The sequence below is a fragment of the Aphelocoma coerulescens genome (assembly GCF_041296385.1).
Source record: "Aphelocoma coerulescens isolate FSJ_1873_10779 chromosome Z unlocalized genomic scaffold, UR_Acoe_1.0 ChrZ, whole genome shotgun sequence".
Taxonomy (NCBI): domain Eukaryota; kingdom Metazoa; phylum Chordata; class Aves; order Passeriformes; family Corvidae; genus Aphelocoma; species Aphelocoma coerulescens.
In genome coordinates, this window is record NW_027184085.1 from 23592927 (window position 1) to 23614731 (window position 21805).

The 21805-nt window shown below is 39.6% G+C and overlaps 1 protein-coding gene across 1 annotated transcript in view; it reads right to left on the reverse strand.

Moving 5' to 3' along the window:
* PDE8B (phosphodiesterase 8B) overlaps positions 1-21805 on the reverse strand; it is a 71652-nt gene that overhangs the window by 35894 nt on the left and 13953 nt on the right. The window contains exon 2 of the mRNA XM_069000982.1: positions 3452-3508. Within this exon, the coding sequence (XP_068857083.1) occupies positions 3452-3508 (57 nt within the window). The remainder of the gene's footprint in view (positions 1-3451; positions 3509-21805) is intronic.

The window sequence follows — 21805 nt, forward strand, 5'->3', positions numbered from 1 at the left end:
CTATTAAAATTACACAAAAAGTCAGCACCCAGAGACTAGTTACGTATAAAGCAAAATTCTGTTCATTTCACAAATAAAAGTCATCCCCTGACTTTACTGAAGCAACCTGTTGACTTCTAAACAATAAAAAAATCAATCATTGTTACTGTGACAGGACAACCAGTCAGAGTTTTATTAAACAATGGAAGAAAATGATACACTCAGAATTTCTGTAAATATTAAGAATGTAAAAGTTTCAATTTATTGGAAGGTTTTTGATTGCCGTTATCAATAAGGAGATTTGGTTTACTGACACTTAACACCCAAGATAACTGTAGTCCTTCCTCCTAATCCCTGATTTTTTTCCCAGCCATCAAAGTGTTGGAAAGCAGTGATGTGGCCAAGCTGCAGATTTTGCTGATTCCTGATGCAAGTCCCTGCTCTGATACAATTTTCTGTTTGGTTCCAGCTGCCATTAGTTTTATTTTGTTCGTAGTCTGGAACATTATGGGGAAAGAAAATTTGAGGAGGTTGAGGGTGGCTCATATTTTTATATCTTCCTTCTCTCAGCACTCCCAGTTTGGAAATAAAGGATGGCAAAATGCAATCCTTTACCAGCTGTGAAATAATGGAGATTAATTAAACCATCCAATCTTTCACTAGTAGCTAATTATCAGTTTGTAAATCCTTCTGAGAATATTAACTTTGAAAGTTGTTTTAAAGTATTAGTACTATGCTGTCTCATTAACATTTGTATGAAGCTTACTATAAATCATCAAAACATAACGTAACTACAAGTACATTTGAAGAACGCTGTTGAAGTCAAGATAAAAATATAACAATCCATATAAACAACATGATCAAGGAAATTCTCTAAATTCAATATGTGTTCCTTGGCAAAAAACTGCCAAATGTAGTTATTCTTTTGCTGCATAGTATACCGATGTTACTGTAAAAAGATAATTTTACTCAGTGTTGCCCTAGTCTGGGAACACCATGGACTTTCTCTGTAGAGGCCTTTACAATTTTGGTGATGTACTGAAATTTTTACCCTCTTTCTAAGTATTTGCTTCACACAACCATTGCACATCTTGTTCCCAGTTCATTATACAAACACAGAAAATGGACAGAAATTTGCTTTAAAGAGTTTGAAAAACAAGAAGAAACACCAGCTGAGGACACACAGGCTACCAAACAGAAAAAGAAAATTACAGCAGCTTAAGAAGTTACTTATTATTTTCAAATCATCATATCCCAGCAAGAGACTTTCAAGGTGGAAAAGACATAGTATCTCTGAATAAATTTATAGAGGGGCTGCTGTTATATTGGTATGAAGGAACAGTGAAATGCTGTGCATCATCGTGCTTCATTTGCAGCTCATCGGGGAAAATCACAGTGCCAACACTGTGGAAGAGATGATAGCAGATAAATGTCCTAAAAGGTGAGAAAATGCAGCATTTGAATAGGAACACACCCAAACATTTATGAGCAAACATTTCTGCAAGAGGTTCCAACACCTTTTTTATGTGCACTAATTGTTTATAAAAACCACCAATCTCCTGTGTCTCCTGGAGGAGCCACATTTTCGTGTACTTTCAGCACGGTCATTTCTGAGGTCTTGAAATCAAACCATTCCTATTTGCAAGACTTGGCACAAAATTTAGGCAATTGTGCAAGCTGTATATGGGATGTTTGGAGAGTTGAGTAGGCTGGTTTGCTTTGGACTCTTCCCTTTGCCTCTTAAGGCCAGGAGCACCTGGGTCACAATTCTGTACAAACGAAACCAGATTTTTCCTCTGACATATATGGTCATAAAGTCCAATGGGGAATCTATTAAATGGTTTATGGCAGGTTACAGGCACAAGTAAGGTCACTTCTCAGACAAAAAATGTGTGCCATTTTGAGGTTGGCACAGGTGTCCCATAACAGCCTAAAACATACCAGGAATAAAATGGACTTCACTAAGAAAAGCCCCAGTAGCAATTGTTTTAACAAACTGAACTTCCTTCTCAGACAATTGTAAACATGATTAATCATCCACAAATAGACATTTAAAATGTGATATTCAGTAGCTGTTTGCACTGCACAGAGAAACACATAATTGTATTGTCAAGATGGAATAAAAGATTAGCACACATTTTTTAAATGTGTGGATGTGTGCAATACTTGCCAAATTATCTGAGGTAATGTGGCTTGTTCCACAAACAAACGAGGTGGGTTTACATAAAGTGTTTTACTTTACTGTAAGTAAGTTAACTTATGGCAACATCTTGAAGGAAAATTCTTCAGTTAATGATTTTCCTTAATAATTTCTGCTTAAGACAGATTCTTTTCGTACACAGATTCTCATTTGTGCAATGTAAGGACAAAATAACATCCCATCTGCAAAGATACCAAGAAGAATGTCAGTTTTTAAAAACAACAAAAATCCAACTTTCCCTTGGGCAAATCCAATTTCTAGAAAGTAATATCCTGACCAAAGCACTGAGAGTATTTGTAGTTGTTAAATATCTGCTTGATAATCTTTCTGAAGATGAACATGACTTAAAAACATTTTTCTGTGAAGAGTTCCACAATTATGTGTTGAAATTCAGTGCAAAACCAAAGACTGTTCTACTGCTGAAGCCACTGCCCCACAGTCTTATTGCAGTATCAACAAGTAATTTCATCAGATTGAGTCATCATTAAGACTGAATGTAAAGACATAAAAATGTAAAGCCTTATGATGCATTTCTTCCACACATAGGTTTTTCACACAGAGGGTGACTGGAGACTAAATGTCTCTGTAATTTACAGAATTAAGTGACCCATAAATTAATTCAAATTAATTACGTATCACTAAAACAATATTAAAGGCTAAAATTATGTCATTTCCTATAATCTGAGAGTTTCAACATCCATTATAAGCTAAAAAACCCCCACTTGGGATCTGATACTGTCACAGGAACAAAATCTACAGAAAAAGAAGCAGGTATGGATAAGAGCTGTTGCTCCTTAAGCTGAAGTTCAACCTGTCTTGCTGGAGGTCGTGTGATTTCTTGGACTGGTGGTCTGTAGAACATAGTTCTCTGTCCTGTTACAGTTCTCTGTCCTGTTGTGCAAAATCCAGAAAAACTGAACACGTACGTTAAACTTCATGAAGCTCTCTGCTTTGGTATATCAAAACTGAACAGTTTTTAATATTCATAGAGGCAGCTCTTTCCCCAGTTAATGCACATACACACACTCCTACTGGCAGGAGAGATAAAAGGAATTAGGGTATGTTAATGGAAATCTAAATGTCTTGTTTACCGAGTCAATTTACTTGTAGATCTCTTCTCAAGCAATCAGATACACAAAATGTACATTATCCATCTCACAGTCCTTGTACAAGTGAAATTAAGATATTATACTTAACTATAGAGGTTGAACCTTAATTTCTTCACCTGTTAACACTGAATTGGCTCTATCAGAAACTGAAGGAGGATCTTACCTGAATTGGATGTTGTGTCAGTCTCATGGGCCCAACTTGTACTTCTGTAGTTGAAGCCTGCTAAAGAAGAGTAATATAGATATTTGTTTTCAGTCTGGTTCTTAACGAGATAGCATTTTACATACAAGAATTAAAGATCAAACAGAACCACAAAGGATGCTAAAAGGCACAGTGGCATATGACTAGCAGCCTAACTTAGTTGTTTTGAAGTGTATCTTACATGGTCATATTTACCAAATTCGTATATTTATTTTACTTGCCTGTAAGTTAAAAATTGTAGGGTTTTTAAATAAGGAAGCAAGAAACACACCTTTCCTTTTCCCTCCTTCCCCAGCCTTGGTTACATAGAAGGATTGTTTTTGCTGAAGACTACAGAAAGCTATTTATCTCTGGCCAAAAGTTATTCATTTGAATGTAATACAGAAATTTTATTAAGGTCTTGTGGCATATCCTAAATGATAATGTTTTAATGGGATTGATTAGGAAAGAAGCGACTTTTCAGAAAAGGGATCTTGTTTGGGTTGCAGATTTAAAGTTGTTTCCCAGAACCACAGCCTTTAGTTTTCAGGTAAAAATATCACTACCATGTGAGCTGTGACATTTTCAGAAGACATGAGAGCACATCATAATTTAAACCTACTGCAAGAAAGCCAGTAGACGTGGGCTGTGACTGCTTTGTTTGTTTTATTTCTTAGGAGCTGGACTACGCTAATACTTTTTGTATTTTTGTGTCTTGATACATTTCAGTACACTTCTCCTGTACACTACTGGTTTGTTTCACTTCAGATCATTAGCTACAGAAGGTTGTTAAGCAACTCAACAATACATATGTCCTCACACAGGTGCACATACTTAACGAGAAAAGTCTTTAAACCCTTAAAATGTTCATGCATATGGAGAATTAGTTGCAAGTCACCAATCTCCAAAAAGTCAGATTCTTTGGTTTCCTGGTTACCAGTTACCCCAGGTGCCCCAGGTGTAGGTGAGTTAAAGCAATCACCCTGCAAGACATGTAATCTGACCAAACCCCTAATTGCAGGCAGATTCCCAAGGCCATTCCCTGACACACAGGAATCCTGGAGCCTTATTTCTGTGGTATTTTGCTCTGTGGTACTCATAAGTTTGAGCCTTTGATACAGGCAACACTTAATCCTTAAAAAATGTATTTTTCAAAGGAATGTGTATAAACATTTAGAGCAGATGAAGTTCCCAGTATTCCACTCTTTTCTTTAGAGAATACAATACCGTGTTAAGCATTAACAGCCTTGCCTGCATGTGAGACAGTGGCATTATGTATGGCTACAACTGACACGTTGGACTTTCATGCACCACTGCACATCGATTCTTCTCAGCCCAACAACGTACGTCAGAAGGTGGTAACAGGCAGCACTCCAAAAGATTAAACTACAAAGCCTGCCACTGTTTTCCAAAGCAAAAACTGCCCCCAATATAAGTGTAGTTAACCTCTCCTTTTCTCACAGAAAAGCTTCACTTCCCACTTGAGCTCCTGCTGTAGCAGAACGTAGCTCAGTGCCAGTAAGACTATCTGAACAGAAATGGAAGTTAGCACCCATCATCAGCCATGAGTTAAGAGTAAGTTAAAGAAACAGTCCTCTGAAAGCTCAAAACCCCTCTTCCCCCAACCAAAAAAAACCAAACCCTGCACATTCACACTCCAATGGTACTAAGTTGGAAGCTCTTAAATAAATCTTTTATCATTATATGCTTTGATTAAAAAAATGTTTTGAAGTAATCTTATTAGACAAATCTGTAAGATTACACAACAGACTTCAGTCAGTCTCTGAGCAAAAGCTTATTTTTTGACAATACATAGCTCAAACTGTCTCAGAATCAGTGGATCAAGAGCCTGAGATTCTTCAACAAAGGAATACAGGCACATCCATGTACGTTCAGACACAGATATTTATTTTATTATCCATTTATTAATGCCAGAGAAATATTAGGGAACTCACATTGTAAATGAATGTTTTCCACTTTCTACCACTTCAGAGGACATCCAGTGTTAGTCATTCTGTATTGTCAAAAATGGAATAACTATGTCCAAGACACAGATCAATGCAGGCAAGTCTATCAAATCCTTTACAGAGATTACTTTATAGATTAGCCACTTTTCTTATCCTGTTTATTTTAAAACAGCAACAAAATAATCCACTCACTCAGACTCTGACTCAGAGTTTTTCTCCTGGCTCTTTCTGTGTCAGCCTCATGAATAGAAAACACTTGAATAGAAGGACAAAAAAATCAGGGTCTTTCCCTCTCTATCTCTCTTCCTTCCAGTTTCAGGGTGCTCCTGTCTTTGCTAACAGCAGGAAAGCTAGGTAAAAATTAGAAAATCTGAGAGCCTTGATGTAGGTGAACTTGTCCCTGTCCTGCTCAGTGCAGACCTGATGGGGTCAGAACTGCACAGGGATGCAGAATAGGTGCTCTTACGTCTGAAAGATTGCTATGTATAGCCTTTAAGTCCCTAAAATGCTCAACTTCATTACTCATACAATGGATGGAAACAGATGGGACTGTCAAATCAAGACTGGTAATGGACCTGAGTTTGGGAAGGATAAATAAACCTTCTCATTAGATACAGCAAAAACTATGTCTGACATCCTCCTTTCTGGTCTTTAAGTTCTGAGTCTTGTTTTACAACCTGAATCAGACCCTTGGATTTATATGCCCAAATTGCTGCAGGTATAAGTGACTGACTCACTTTTCTCTTTCAAGACTCAGCTAAAGGAAGCAGCAAAAATAATGACATGTGTTCCTGGCCTTCACAAATCTCCTATGGATCTCTCACTGGCCTGGAGGGAATAATTCCACATCTTCTGAATTCCCAGAAGAATACGATCATGTGGACATTCCGTATTAGTGATACCATGACCATACCTCTGTTCATTTCCTCACTTAAGTGAATATCACATTGCTGATGATTTCCAATTTAAATAAAGCTCTCATTATTTCACTGGCTGCCAGGAAGGACTGCTAATAGATCTGCAACCTAAATCAATTAGTGTAGTAGCTCATAACAGACTTTTCTGGTAAAACATGCAGAGACAAGCCTGATTCCAAAGAGGCCAGTGAGAAAATCCCCAATTTCAGTGAGCAGAGGAACAGGCACTCTGTTGAAAGCAAAGAAATAACCACCTAGAAATAATAAAAGCTTAAAAACAGTTTAAAAAAAGTTTTAACATCTTTAACTTTCGAATACTATTTTCAGTGTCATTATAATCTCCTAAGCAACCTCCAAAGGAATCAGCTATGAAACAAATAGTTAGACAAAGTCAATGGCACTTTCTTAGCTCTTATGCTTTTGTGTAAATCGGTGACCGTCAATTATCTTACTATCGTAGCAGGGCCATTAAGCAAAATGCACTTACTACTTCATCGAATTTTCACCTTTCTAAATCCCCAGAACAAAAGTCTTCACCCCATTATGGCTGCAGACTTAAAGCCCTTGCAGTTTATGAATCATCAATAATTACCAACACGCCACTGTAATTAGTGTTGACTAATTAGTACAGCAACATCTTCTTGCATAATTCTGTGCTGCTTCAGAGCAACAAAAGCAGCTATAGCCAACCAAGCAGTGAAGCAAAGGTGTTGGTGAGCTCAGTCTCTTAAAAAGGCTCAGGATGGATGTGCCAGTTGAGAAGCAACACACAGATGCCAAGGTCCCTTTGGATGCCCTTTTGCCCTGAGGACTCCTTGCCCTTTTCCCTTTCCCTTTTGTTGCAGTGGGGATACTAATAAACATCTCTGAAACATCTAGCAAGAATCCGTCCGTATATATTTCTTTTCCACGGGACTCCTGGTTTGATATTAGGCGTGTTGCAGTATCCCCACTGCAACACCCTTTCACTGGTGCACCCCTTCGTTCAGCTCTGTAGTGTTTTCAGACGCCTGCCCCTTTGGTTTTTTAAGCAAGTTAACAGGAATCTCTTTTTGACCCAGCTTTCACCACAGCCTTGGCCACATCTCCCCATCTTTGCCAGGGCTCTTTTGTTCTTTCCCTCCAGCTCAGTTTCCTCTATCCACCCTGCTGGTGAAGATTGGCACCTCAGCCTCTCTCTTGGCTATTACCATTTCTAGATTTGATTGTACCACTATTTTGAACCTCAAGGCCCTTTGCTTTTTTTTTTTTCACCTGGTTAAACAGCAGTCCACAAACGTGTGACTTCAACACTGGCCTTAGTCTTGCATGAATTCCCTTATGAGACACAGATACAGCAAAAACTATGTCTGACATCCTCCTTTCTGGTCTTTAAGTTCTGAGTCTTGTTTTACAACCTGAATCAGACCCTTGGATTTATATGCCCAAATTGCTGCAGGTATAAGTGACTGACTCACTTTTCTCTTTCAAGACTCAGCTAAAGGAGGCAGCAAAAATAATGACGTGTTCCTAGCCTTCACAAATCTCCTGAAGAGCTGTTCTCCAACACCCTTGGCCTGGAGCTGGTGTCCTCTTCCTCCACGTGCTAGAGCACACAACACCAGGGTGCCCAGCTCCCCTTGCACTGTTCAACAAATCTACACTCCTCTGTTCTTCCCCTTTTTTTCTTTGTCTTGTCTTCCTTAGTAGAACTATATCACAATCTTTCTCCTCTTTTACTTTTTTTATCACTGCTGGTCCATTCAACTCCAATCCACCGGCATTTTTGTATAGTTTTTAACACTTGGCCACTCTTTCTCTGTTTGGAGTCTCCCTATATTTCTTTTCCAGCTTCAACTGTTACACAGAATATCACTTGACCTGTTTAGCAATTTGTGTTTATAAAGAAAGGGCGGATTTACAGAGAAAACTCTGAGTCAAAAAGCCCCTAAATGATAAGCTGGCAAAGGGGGAGACAAGGTAGGATGAATCACTCCTACAGTACATACTCATATGGCTGGAGACTTGGTCCTGAGCTAGATGGATTTTGGCCTGACCTCCCTCCCCAGCCTTTTCAGAAACCATCTTTCCCTACCTCACTCATTTGACTGACTGCCTCTTTATCCTCTCCACCCACCAGTACAGCTACTGTCACAACTCTCTTTCAGGAAGCACTGCTCTCTGCCACCTCTGTTGTCAAATTCTGTTGGGTTTTGTAGTTGTTATTTTTTTTCCCTGTCAAATTCTCCTTGCTATGCTTTCCAGATGACTTTTACATCTGCTTCCTGAGGTGCTCACGCCCTTCATTTTCCTCGCCCCCACTAGAGGGCTGCCAACTCACTCTGCTCCACAAGCTGCTCCCCTCTTGCTAGCTGGCTGCCACTTATCCAAGGAGTCCAGAGGAGCATCAGAGGGTTGGATAGCTCAACTCTGAAGTTAATGCAAGGTCATGCAATTTTTTTTCTGAAAACAATCATCAAACACACATACCACTTAGAAAAAATAAGTTTCATTGCTGCAGTTTCTGCAAGCACCCTTAACAGAAGCCCAACCCATCAGATACACATTTGGAAGTGGTGGCCTGCTAACAACATGTGTGACAACACACACTGAGGTGTGCAGCATGAAAATACTACAGTCACAGGCAACACACTGGACCCCAAACCCACAAGACACGTATGTTTGGCAGGCTCTGCCGTACTTTGTACCTACATGTAGCTCAAGGGTAGAGTTCACAAACCTTCATCTGGTTCTTGTGCCTCTGAAAAGCAAGCAGAACTGGGACAAGGCCATATTGACACCCCCAATTAAAGCTATGTCACTGCACACAAAAGAATTAGAAATTTACAAGGGAGCAGAAAAAGTCAAGAGGAAAAAGAGCCCTTCCTTCTGTTACTACTTTTACTCCTGGCTGATGAAATCCAGCTCCTGTTGCATACTCTCACCCATGACCCTTGAGCTCCTTTTCTGCAGTGACCTGTGTCTGAAAAGGAGCCTTAAGCCCTAACTTTCTTTCACATCTCCTTCTTCCCCACCAACCTTGCCTTCACCTGGTGGGAGAGCACCCATTTGGGAGTGAAGCATTTCAAACCAAGCGTGGCTAGGCATAGAACACCATATATCACATCCACCAGCCCACTGCAGTCCCTGCATTTCTCCCATGCTCTGAATAGCAGCCTGACTGGGTTCCTCAGAGGACCTGCCACAGAGTCCTCTGACTGCCAACTCCACACGTTCTTCACTGTGAGCCATGTGCCAAGACTTCATATCCTAGTAGAGATAAGATGGTCAGGAGTTCTGGAGACGAGAAGAAGTCTTCATAAAAACTTCAAAGTAAGGATAAAATGCCTAAAGTTGAATTTGTGGGAATTACACAGTTGTTAACATATTGAATGTTTAATTTGTTTGGGTTTTTTTATGTTTGGTTCTCAGAGTCTGCTTCTACAACTGTTTTTGTGCAAAGCTGAAAAGATCTGTCTCAGAGTCAGCCTCAGGAACACATGTTAAGATTTCTTTCCTCATTCATTCTCATTCCTCTCTATATGGTTTCCTGACTTGTGTTTCAAACAAGAAATTAGAAAAATTAGTAGTCAAAAACACAGGTCTGTTTCTTCTCTATTTCTCACTCCTTTTCTCCAGCCCAGAACATAAGTAATCTGTTTTTAAGCAACTAAAGTCAGTAATGATCATATAATCTTGCTGTTTCAATTTAAAATCAGTGGTAAGGGAAAAAAAGCAAACAGGGGAATGCAGGTAAACCTCTGAAAGACATGGGGAAGAGAGAGGGAAACAAGAAGCAGTTAGCAACAACAGGTCATAATTAATGGATCATCCTAAGGAGAACAAAAATTGAGAAAGAAATACCAATGTCAAGTTGATAGAGATTTTAGGTGACTTCTTGAACAAGGAAGCTGACGCTTGTAAAATAATCCTATGAGCTCTAGTATAATAAACATGTAACTGAAGAAAGAATATTATTTTAGGACTTTTTATATTCTGCTCACAGTTTGGTAGCAGCTTCCTTGTGAATACATTATCATAATAGGACAATAGAACAAACAAGCAGAAAAGACACTAGTTCAGCCATTAGGGTGCTACACTTGGCATACAAACTACCATTTTTGAGCAGTCCTCAATTCTGTGCACAGCAGCAGCTACTTTGAGACCTTCCAAGGCTACAAAAGGCTCAGAAACCCTCAATCCCTAGAAGGTAGTCCACATCCCTTTTATTCCTATAATTTGCACATTAAGGCTTTAAACAGCATCTAGAAGCTGTCCTGCAATTTGTACACACAGTTTCTCACCACGCAGATTTTTCTTATGTGGATTCAAGGATCACAGTCTACCACTAGGACCACTACCAAAATTCTGCTTCTTGATGTCAGCACAGAGCAAATTTGGTGTCCAAGATACAGTTGCCTGAACACATTTGATTAAGATGCTCCTTAAAAAAAACACCAAAAAATCTCTAGGGAGATTTCTAAACACATTCACATTTTTAAAAATCCTGTGAGGAACAATCAAAAAATTGGTCAGACCAACCAATCTTGGCCCAATATCCTGTCTTCAGAAGTGGCCAAAAGCAGATGGAAAACTGGAAAAGGCAAAACCAGGGCAAGCACAGAGTGACATGGTCCCTTACACCCCCTAACTTTGACATTTATAGCTCATCTCAGCTTAGGCTTTTCTGCTCACAAAGCAGTAGGGCATTTAATGAAGATCATCCATTTCTTCACTGACCACGTACAGTGTCTCAAAACTTACAGCACTGGGAAACTTCCTCCCCTTCCCCCAGATATTAAGAACCTGAATAAGAGGAAGGGCCAGGCTAATGGCTTGAGATGTTCAGTAAAACACCAATGAATAAAAAATCACAAAATTTTTGGCTTGAAGGGACCCCTGAAGGCCATCTAGTCCCTCCAAGTGGTGCTATTGCAATGCTTGATCAGGTCAGCCACAGCTTTCCCTATCCCTTGTCAGCATGGCTGCTTCTCAGCAACCACATTCCAGCCTGTACTGACAAGAGAGGAATTAAAATCCATTTACTGGACAAGTGCTTTAATTTCCAAACTACTGTGTTCTTAGATTTTTGGAAGGAAAATCAATGACAGAATGCATCAAGTTTATTTTGAATACTTTTGACTTTATCAACAGAAGTTTCTCTGAAAGTATATTTATTTTGTTAGCACACAAATTTCAGTTCACTAAATATGCATGGCAGGTAAGTTATGTTAATGTCCTTGCAGCGTGAAGAGGTGAGGGGAAAAGAAACTTTTCCTAACATCTGTCAGACTGAACAGAATATGTCCAGACTTACGGATCTTGTCATGGTGAGACTTCTTTCTGTAAATCCATCTGTCATTACTGTCCATTCTCAACTTTGCAGGAGCATGAGTCACATACATTACTGTGGAACCCAATCAAATCTCTTTACATCAACCTTGGGGAAAAACACACCAACTGAGACTGAGCTGTTTCAAAAATGCACTGTGCACTGTGTCTGGGAGAGAGCAAGACCCAAGACAATAGATAAAGAAAGATATAAAAATTAATCTTGTTTTCATCTTTGTATGTTGAGGTAGTCAAAAAAGCAACCAACGTGGGATAGGAACAAAGATTCAAACAAAACAACTTTATACTACCATGTAAATTTATAGTGAACAAACACTTTCAATGTTGTACACAATCTTTTGTTTTCCTTGAGATGAATTAATGAAAATTAGAAAAATTAAAGAGAAAGCAAAAAGAATAATCGGGAAATTTCAAGATATCTTTGGATAACTAAAAAGACTAGGCTGCTTCTTCCAGGAAGAGAGCTACCTAAGGAACTGAATAGGCATCTCTAAAATCAGGAGTAGTGTAGAGCAGAATGAAGAATGACGTACCAAGAGTATTCCCAATACAAGAAATACAATGCTTGCACTTAGAGCAGGCCACTGGAAGTGGCACTGTTAAAAAAGCAGTTGAACAAAACTTAGCAAAGGTAGGCCCCTGTGTTGCTGCAGAACACATCAGCAGGAACATAACCTCAACTCACAAGCCCTTCAGTTATAAGTTAAAAGAAGCCCGGGGAGTGATCCCTCTCCATCTGCCCTCTTTTCTCTCTGTTGTCTAAGGCTCCTTACACTTGCCCAAGACAAGATAACAGGCAGACAGATTTACAATGCAGTAGATCAATTCTTGGGCATGGCTATTAAAATTGATTCAAAAACCCCAATAAGTGAGTTTCAATACTGGAAATTTCGGGTAAGATGATCATAGAAATATGAACAGAAACAGCTAGAACATAATATTACAGGAATATATTAGATAAATAGTCATGGTAGTCTTCCATCACCTCTTGGCCTAGGTAAATACCCGTAACTTGTGAAGCATACTGCTAGTTTGCAATCAAACAGTCATTTTAAAATGCAAAATTTACTTTGCCTTCCAAACACTGATTAAGAAAAGGCATCCAGAAGTTACCTGCATCCACCTGAGTTATCTGCATATTCAATTAATTTAACGTTATTCTTCCAGTAGTAGATAACCTGAAAAATGTAGTTGTCTTGGCTTCCACTGTTTAGCATCAACTACATAGCATTTTACTGAAAGTACACAAAAGCACTAAGATTATGCCCCTCAACAGCCTGAGAGCAGTCAGAATCAAGACCTGAAATCCTGGTGTGCAAGTGCACATGTAAGTAACTATGGACTCTACTACAAAGGTTAAAAGGGAAAAAAAAATTTGACCCAAGGTATGTGCTGTGGCACCATGGTTTGACACTGGCCAAGCGCCAGGCACCCACAAAAGCCATTCACTCACCCTCTCCTGCCACAGCTGGACAGAGGAGAGAAAAAGGGTTCATGAGTCAAGGTAAGGACTGGGAGAAAACACTCCAAGGGCAAAACAGGCTGATCTTAGAAATACAAAGTGAGTTTATTACCAAGAAAATCAGAGGAGAATTATGAGAAGTAAAAATAAGCCCTTAAAGAACACCTTTTTTCCCCAACCCCTCCCCCTCCTTTCGACCAACAGCACAAGGAGACAGGATAGGGTTTTGGTCAGTTCATCACCTGAGGTTTTCTTCCACTGCTCAGGGAGAGAAGTCCTTCCCCTGCTACCCCATGGGGTCCCTCCCACAGGAGACAGTTCTCTGTGAACCTCTCCACGTGGTTCCAATCTCACGAGCAGCAGTCCTGCCAAAACTACTGCAAGGAGAGTTCCTCCCATGGGCAAACAGTCCTCCCAAAACTGCTGTGGCATGGGTCACTCTTCCACAGGGTGCAGTTCTCCAAGGACAGGCTGCTCTGGCCTGGAAGCAAGGGCCCTCTCTTCACTGGGTCTCCCACTGGATCACAGCCTCCTCCAGACACTCTGGCAGGGGCACCTCGCCCATGGGCTGCGGGTGGATCTCTGCATCCCCTGTGGATCCCCATGGCTGCAGGGGCACAGCTGCTGCACCATGGGCTGCACCACGGCCTGCAGAGGCACCTCGGCTCTGCCGCCTGGAGCATCCCTTCCCCTCCTTCTCCACTGACCTTGGTGTCTCCATGTTGTTTCCCTCACATGTTCTCAACTCCTCCTCTTCTCTGGCTAGGAAAAAACTGCGTCCCACTTCGGTTTTTATTTCTCCTTAAATATGTTACCACAGAGGAGTTACCAATATCTCTAATTGGCCCAGCCTTGGCCAGCAGCATGTCCATCTTCAGAGCCATCAGGGATTGGCTCTGCTGGACAGGGTGGAAACTTCCAGCAGCTTCTCACAGAAGCCACCTTGGTGGCCCCCCCTGCTACCAAAAACCAGGCCATGCAAAACCAACACCTGTGGCTTTGTTCTCCATCACTACCCACTGTAGATACTGCTAGCTTTCAACATCAACCCCAGGCTGCAGTGGTTACCAGGCTGCTTTTCCAGAGATGCATGATGGACGTCACCATTAGAGCTTTGGCTTTGTATTACCTCCTCTTACTTCTTCTCTTGGTGGGCATTGCTGGAAGGATTTTTTTCCTGGTTCAAAGAGGTCTGTTCCTATCTTCTTTTGCCAGCTCCTGAAAGCCACCTACATACTATCTCAGACTATAACCTCTATAAAACAATATATTCCTCTTGCTGTAACAAAGAAAAAAAAAAGCAAAAAAGCCCCCAACAAAACCGAGAACCAGTATGTTCTGATGAGTGAGTCATTTACTGAAGTTTTCTGAATTGTCTTGCAGTTAGAAAAAAACCTCAGCATTGAACTTTGATCTACATTTTACAAAAATACCAAAATAAACTCCAGTAAAGAACCTGGTATTTTACATAAAGGACAGGTATACATCCTTTGAAAACATGATGTTCTCTCCTCCCTGCTCCTTCACTTTGTCAAACAGTGTTTGTTTTGCAGCACTTCTGTCTTGACTGTTGAGTTTGGGAAAAGGCAGCTGAAAACAGCTAGTTTGGCTTTTCATTAAAACTTTAGCATCCACAAGATATGTTTTAGAATTATGCCTAGGAACTCTATTGAAAAAATCCCCAAACCCCGAAATACAAAACCCAACAACAGTCCAAACTGCAAATACACAGTACAAACACCAATAAAACAAAAATTAAATCTTCCCAAGTTTTCAGGATAACAGACACTTATGGACACTTTTCCCATTACAGTCTAACATTGATCTTAAAATCCAAAAATAGCATTTAAATATGTGTCAAAATTAACTATTTTGCCATTGATCCTTTAGGTAGAAACCCACAAATAGAATTATTCCCAGACCAGACCCTACCATCTCAAGTATCACAAGTGATGCTGTCTCCTGTAACAAAGCCTCCAGTTTAACAGTCTGTTATTGTGAAACTATGAATTATCAACATGAAAGTCTGTGCCATGTCTCACACTAAAAATTGTCCAGACAACGAAAATCAAAGCAAAATTCTCATCAAAATAAACAGTTCCAAGGCTCTCATGCTGACTGAATAATTCATGATTACATTTAATTCAGCTCAAGTTTCTATTTTAGTTTTGACAAAGCCATTGCAGCTAATCCAGAGAGCAGCGGTCATGTCTCAAATACTCCAAGACTGATATCCACATATCACCTTCTGGGATATGCACAGTGCCTTGCCCACTTGTGACTCATCAAACTAAGCCACAGAGACGTTACCCAAACCCAGCATTTCCACCCTCTGTATTTTGTCATTCAAAACTAAAGTGTTTACAAAGCTTGTCTGACTTATTTTACAGTTCTCAAAGACAAAGATCACCTCTCACTTTTATAATAGGGCACATGGGCTGACTGATCCTATAAGCCCTACCCAAATAGACATGAAGAGTGAGGAAGAGTAGAAGGAGTATTTATACAAGGTAGGTATAAATTACATACATGAAGTGGGGAGAAAGGGGAAGCGCTGACTCAGAGGAACAGAGCAGCAGGTGTTAGATGTACCTGAGGAATCCATACCTTGCAGGAGCGAGAAATGCTCTGATGAAACTTAGTTACTCAGTCTTACAAACTTGAATGCAATCATGAAAATTTCACTGCCATTATTCCATTCATGTAAATGCAGGTAGGATCAGCATCTGATTTTAGGATTTAACTTTTGCATACAGTTGCAATCCAAATAAGCTCTGCAAAAGCAGGGAGAGAAGGCATACCATAGACCTTCACCTGGTCTGCTGCATCAGTGTGAATTATTACTTATGCAATAAGCAATAATAGTTTTGGTATTACTCATCTACTTACACAGTGTGTGTGTTTGAAATTAAAAGCTTTCTGGAAAAAGGTTTTTTTTGGACATTTTGTTCCAGCCTTACCAAGGAGAAGCACCATCAAATTAAGTGGCACAGTTCAGACCCAGCATTACAAAAGTCACGCAAATGTTCTACAGAGACCTCTTACTGCTACTCCAGTTTTTATGTACTGACATCTCTTTGAACACAATATAGTAATTTTTGTCCACCATTGGAATTGCCCATCATTAGGATGTAATTATGCAACTTCCTACCAACACATTAGTGAGAAGGTAAAAAAATTGCACTGTTATAGTCTCCACAGACAGCGAAGCACAACCCTCTCGCAAATGTCTTGGCAATCAATCTTCTCCCATGGCTTCTGCACATGCACAGCATGAACTTCCACCCTGAAGAATTAAAAGCAGAAGTTTTGCCTGCTGTGTGCAGTGTTAACTGCCAAACTTTCTCTCCCCAAAGAAGAGTTGCAATTGACTAGTTTCAATGCACCTTATATTGCAGAAGGTGAACTCCGCTCAGCAATTGTTTTATTCTATTTTATGAGCAATATTTCTGGAGACAAAAAGGGCTTTTTCTACAGTTAAAGGCAGCATAGCCCAAATGTTCAGGACTTCACTGAATTAAGCCCTTATTAAGCAACAGGAACTGTATACATATCATGAATTGTGGAAGAGTATTAAATTCCTCTCCAAGAGATCACATGGGCACTAAAAGCCTGACACTTTCCAACCACCCTTATTAAGAAATCCCATCTCTGAAAGCCATAAAATATTTTAATTTCAATTCACAGACAAACATTTTCACCAACACAGATTTTATAAGACATGATGTCTTCAGTGGATTAGACCCTGTATCATGTACAACTCTAATGAATAACTGCTTATGTGTAAATTATTCACACTGTTAGACTACAGTCCATGAGATTACAACAGTAAAGTATATTGCTGAGTTTTCTGTTATATATCTCTCTCACATATCTCTTTATTTTACAGCCGTCTTTGGATGGAGTCTGCAGGGAAATATTTTGTATTTCCTGTTAATATTGTACTTATTACAAGTGCATGTCACAAGACAGGAAACAGTAACTTCTGTAAGTTTCTTACTGGGTACCATTCAGTTTTCAAAGAAGTTAAGAATCTTTGATTGGCATAAACTGGGTGAAATGAGCTGCCAAGAGAGCAGGTAAAGTGATCTGGGCATTCAGGCTGCTCATGCAGCGCTCGTGTCACTCCGTGACAGAGTTCTATGGAAGAACAAAAACATTGAGTTACATTGAACAGAAAATGCAATTCAATATCATTTTATAAAATGTATGGGGTCACTCTAAAATGCGTGCAGATAAAACCATATTTAAATATTTATAAAAGTATATCAAAATACAAAAACATATAAAATCATAAAAGTGATTTTCGAGAGAAAGGAAATTTAGTAAACCTGCCCTGTTCAAGACTGCTAAAAAGGGCTTGCTGGAATGCCACAGGCAAAGCTATTAAAAAAACTGGAGGAAAAAGAACAACTGCAATGTAGGTAGGGTAGCAGAGAACCTTGACTGCAGGAGTCATAGTAATGAGGTGAAATTCAAACAATACAAAGAGTTATGTTGCTATCTGTTAGAAGCTTTTTAGCTGAATACAATAGAAAAAGCAGATGGCAGCTTAGGAGTCCCATCAGAAAATCAGAGAAGATCAGAAGTAAACTTTTTGAAGGCTTTGATGAAACCAAAGGAGATACAGGACGTGGCTTCCGACAATTGCAAGGGCCAGCTCTCTGACCCTAGAGTCCAGAAATTACATTTTACTTCACATAGCAAGTTACTGTTAAAGATAAAATGCTTTCCCAAAAGCAAATAAGAAATGTTGGGCTGGGAGGCCTCTTCCTCTGTAATAAAATGTCTGTAATTGTTATAGTCAAGAAACATAAAGAGTTTATTTCTGGGCACACATAGAACACTCTGATTTGCTCACTGGTCCCAACTGCAGAAATCCTGTGATGAAATGGTAATGCAGATTGCTGGATCCTCACACTGACTAACACAAGAGCACCCCATAGCCCTTCAGTTATGGCGCTGCAAATATTACTACTCCTTACAGAATTTATACCTCAAGTCTTCAGATCCATGTAAAATTAATAAAACAATGAATTTTCACATATGCACTTCCTCAAGAAATCCCACTTTTCCGTTTTAGACCTCAATGGCATGGAACAAACCAACTGCTCCAAATTTTGCCGCCAGACACAGGTCATAACCACCCCAAGGCTGTTTTAGACTTCTTCTGAGTGCGATGACCCTGCAAAAATATTAAGTCAAACCGGTGCTCTGGTTTTTCCAGTCAAGCTGGATGGTTCTACTCGTGCCCTTAAATATTTTGCTAAGTCAGGCTTCAATGAAGGTCAGGATTGCAAAGACATAACAGCTGCACAGGGTCATATCAAGCCACCAAACTAACACCGTATCTCTGAGAAGGGTCGACGCAAGATAATATGTACCAGACCAGTGTAAGCACATGTGACACCTGCCATATCCATTCCCTACTGAAGGCCTTAGACATTTCCAAAATACACAGAAGTAATTTTTAACTTATTAATCCTCCCAAAATCACACTTTTACTTATTTTTGTACTCTTGCTGGGAGCTCATGCTATGTGCACCACGGAACACTACCTCCTTTTTTATATATAGTTGAGAAGCACGGCACAGTCTGACACATTCTGTAATTTGCAGTCATTTTGTTTTTCATAGAGACTGCCATGTAAAAGATACAGATTATTCAGAAAACTTTCATTAAAAATAAAGCAAAGCCATTTTTAAGTTCTCTAGGTAGATACAGTCATATTTTCAAAGCTGGTGTGAATCAACATACCCTGAATCCACAGTAGGTCTGAGACAACAGCTCTGATAGTCTTAAAGGCAATTTTACAGTCAGCATGGTGGACTTACCATGCAGAGAGATCTGCTCTGAAATGGGAATTTGCCTTGTGTACTCTGAAAAACAAGCGGCATTGACACACCACTGCAGTAGGTATGAATCTGCAGTAGGTCAAAGACAACAGCTCTGATAGACTTAAAGGCAATTTTACAGTCAGCATGGTAGACTTACCAGGCAGAGAGATCTGTTCTGAGATTGGGGTTTGCCTTGTGTACTCTAAAAGACAAGTGGAGGTCTCAGGAAAAAAGCCTCCATAAAAGTCAGCAGTAAGATGAGAAAGAAGGTGAGAAGTCATTTTGCTAGTGATGACAACTATTGGGATTTTATAGAAGCATGCACTGCTGACCTATTTCAGCATCAATTTTTTAAAAAAATATACTGAATACAAACAAAATGCTGAGAAAATGCCATTTCCCCATAAAAGTCTGAAGTGCTGGTTTATGCTTAATATTTCATGTTTTAGAAGTTTCTTGAGTTTCAATTCCTCTTGCAGCTTACAGTAGAGTCACACATATATTTGCAGATACAGTTTGTCCCGTAAAAGTTTCAATGAAATACATGTGCATTAACTGTTTGGGTTTTTTTACATTTCACTTCATTAAAACAGCCCCCAAAAATACAGTTTGCCATTAAAAATAAAAAATTAAAAGAAGTCACTCCCTAATTTTGTATTTTAATTTCAATCATGATGTATGCAGAGGTATTTTTAAATTATTCAGTCACTCTTACCGCACTCAAAATATGACTGCCCCAAAACATTTACCATGAGTAAGCTGAGAAATACATATTCAGAAGTTTACAAAGGCAAACTAAAAGTAAGTATAGGCACAGTTCCCATTTTTCTTGGGAGTGGGTTGGAAACTACCCTTCCAGCCAAGGGAGTTTGCTCCCATTTGGTCACACTGAGACAACCTCTTCAGTGTTGCAGGAATCCTCATCCCAAAGCAGAAACTTTCTCTGTAGCCAGTGTTTTCTGGGGAGGCCTCAGAATCAGTCTGTAAAGTAGTAGTAAAGCACTTTACACAGGTTTAGACACAGGTTTGCACAGTGTTTACACAGGTTCAAGTAACTACATTATACTATGAACACAGTAATTTCACTGGTACCCACCACAAATTATTCTATTATCCTTAGAAGATTAGTGAAGAATATATACACTCTACTTGGAAAGGATTTATAAGCATGCTTTACTACTACTTTACAGACTGATTCTGAGAAAATGAAACAGCTTCAAGAGTGCCCATCTTATTTAAGGTGGCTTGGTTTAATGATTGTCTATGTTGCTCCTGACAGGTAGATTTGCAGGTGTTTCTGCCTGAGATTATTACTTCTCACTGAAATGTGTACAGCATGAAGCAGCACAGTAGTCTTCATGATTTTGTATGCACAGCAGAACATACACGACCCACTGTCATACACTTGACCTTTCTATTGCTGCCAGCAGTATCAGGAAAGCATTTCATTTCATTCATGTGCTTCCTCATATGACTAGGTTCTCCACAAAAAGAAACATAATGACAACAGAAGCAGCAACAGCCTACTCGTCCACCTTGCCTAGTTTCTGTTGACTGATTTGGGATCAGAAGGAAACCAAATCAGAAACCATATTTATTTAAAGATTGTTTGCTAAGTTCTTCACCTTAGTGCTCCACTTCATCTTTTTCTTCAAAAGGGATTAAGCTTCCATTTCCATACGTGCTCACTGAACACATCTGAAAGCACTAAACACAGAGTGGAGCCAAATCTGTAACTACATAGAAGATGTTACGGCTGATGGTGAGATGAGTAAATAATCACTCATTTTATTTTTCACCCTGAATATTGATCTAACAGTTCAACCTCTGCCCAAGATGTGAAATACATCATCACAAAAAGTAAAAAAGCATGTCAGTTACCAAATGAGGAAAAGCAGCAAGCACTGCAATTCCACCTGGGGAGACACTGGGCCTCTGTAGATCTGATCTAGTTGTTAAAGGTCACCTACTTCTCCCTTATAATAGTGGCACAACTGAGGTGCTTATGCACCTGGTCAGGTCCCCTAGTATGAGAGTGGCCGTGTCTCAGAAGAGCTGTAAGATCTCAGTCCTATGCTTCCAACTTCAGAAAGGAGCACTGTTGGGCTGCAGTTAGGGTTAGTCAACGCAATCAGCTGCTGAAGCATATATCCAGCCTGACAGCGTGCATTCCACAGCTGATGTTGCAGTAATCATTAGCACTCAAGCTTCAGTAGCCTAAAGTTGGTTTAAAACTACTGTGGGTATCTCTATGGTAACATGCCTTTGGACCTCCGCACTGCAGCATGAAGTGAAGTTAGCAATACCAGACAGTGAAAAATTTTTCAGCTGAATCCTCCCAGCTAATAGAAGATATTAATGTATTAGAAATAAAGCCTTTTGAAGAAGCAGTAAATCAGGTGACGATTTTTATCAAAAGACAACCACAATCTCAAATTGACTATATTGACTTCTGATTTATGTGAAACATTTTTCCAGAATTTTGTCCTTGAAATATTTCCCTTGTTGAAGTGAAATTTTCAAATAAACAGAAAATCCAATTCTCACTGACTTCCCATTAGCATACAACTCAGTTGCCAAGTGAATTTTTGAGCGGGCAAGCAGGAGAAGTTTGGAAGGAGGTTAGAGAAGATGCACAGAAGGCTCTTCCCTGTTTTATGCTTAATCCTGTGATAGGCAGCATGAAGGTACTTTTTGTGTCCCACATTTATGCCATGATTTTTCCAGTCCATGGCATGCATGCTGGTAGTAGAAAAGAAGATATATGTACATTGTCAGATACTAATCAGTTTAGATAATACTTGGAATAGACAAAGAACATC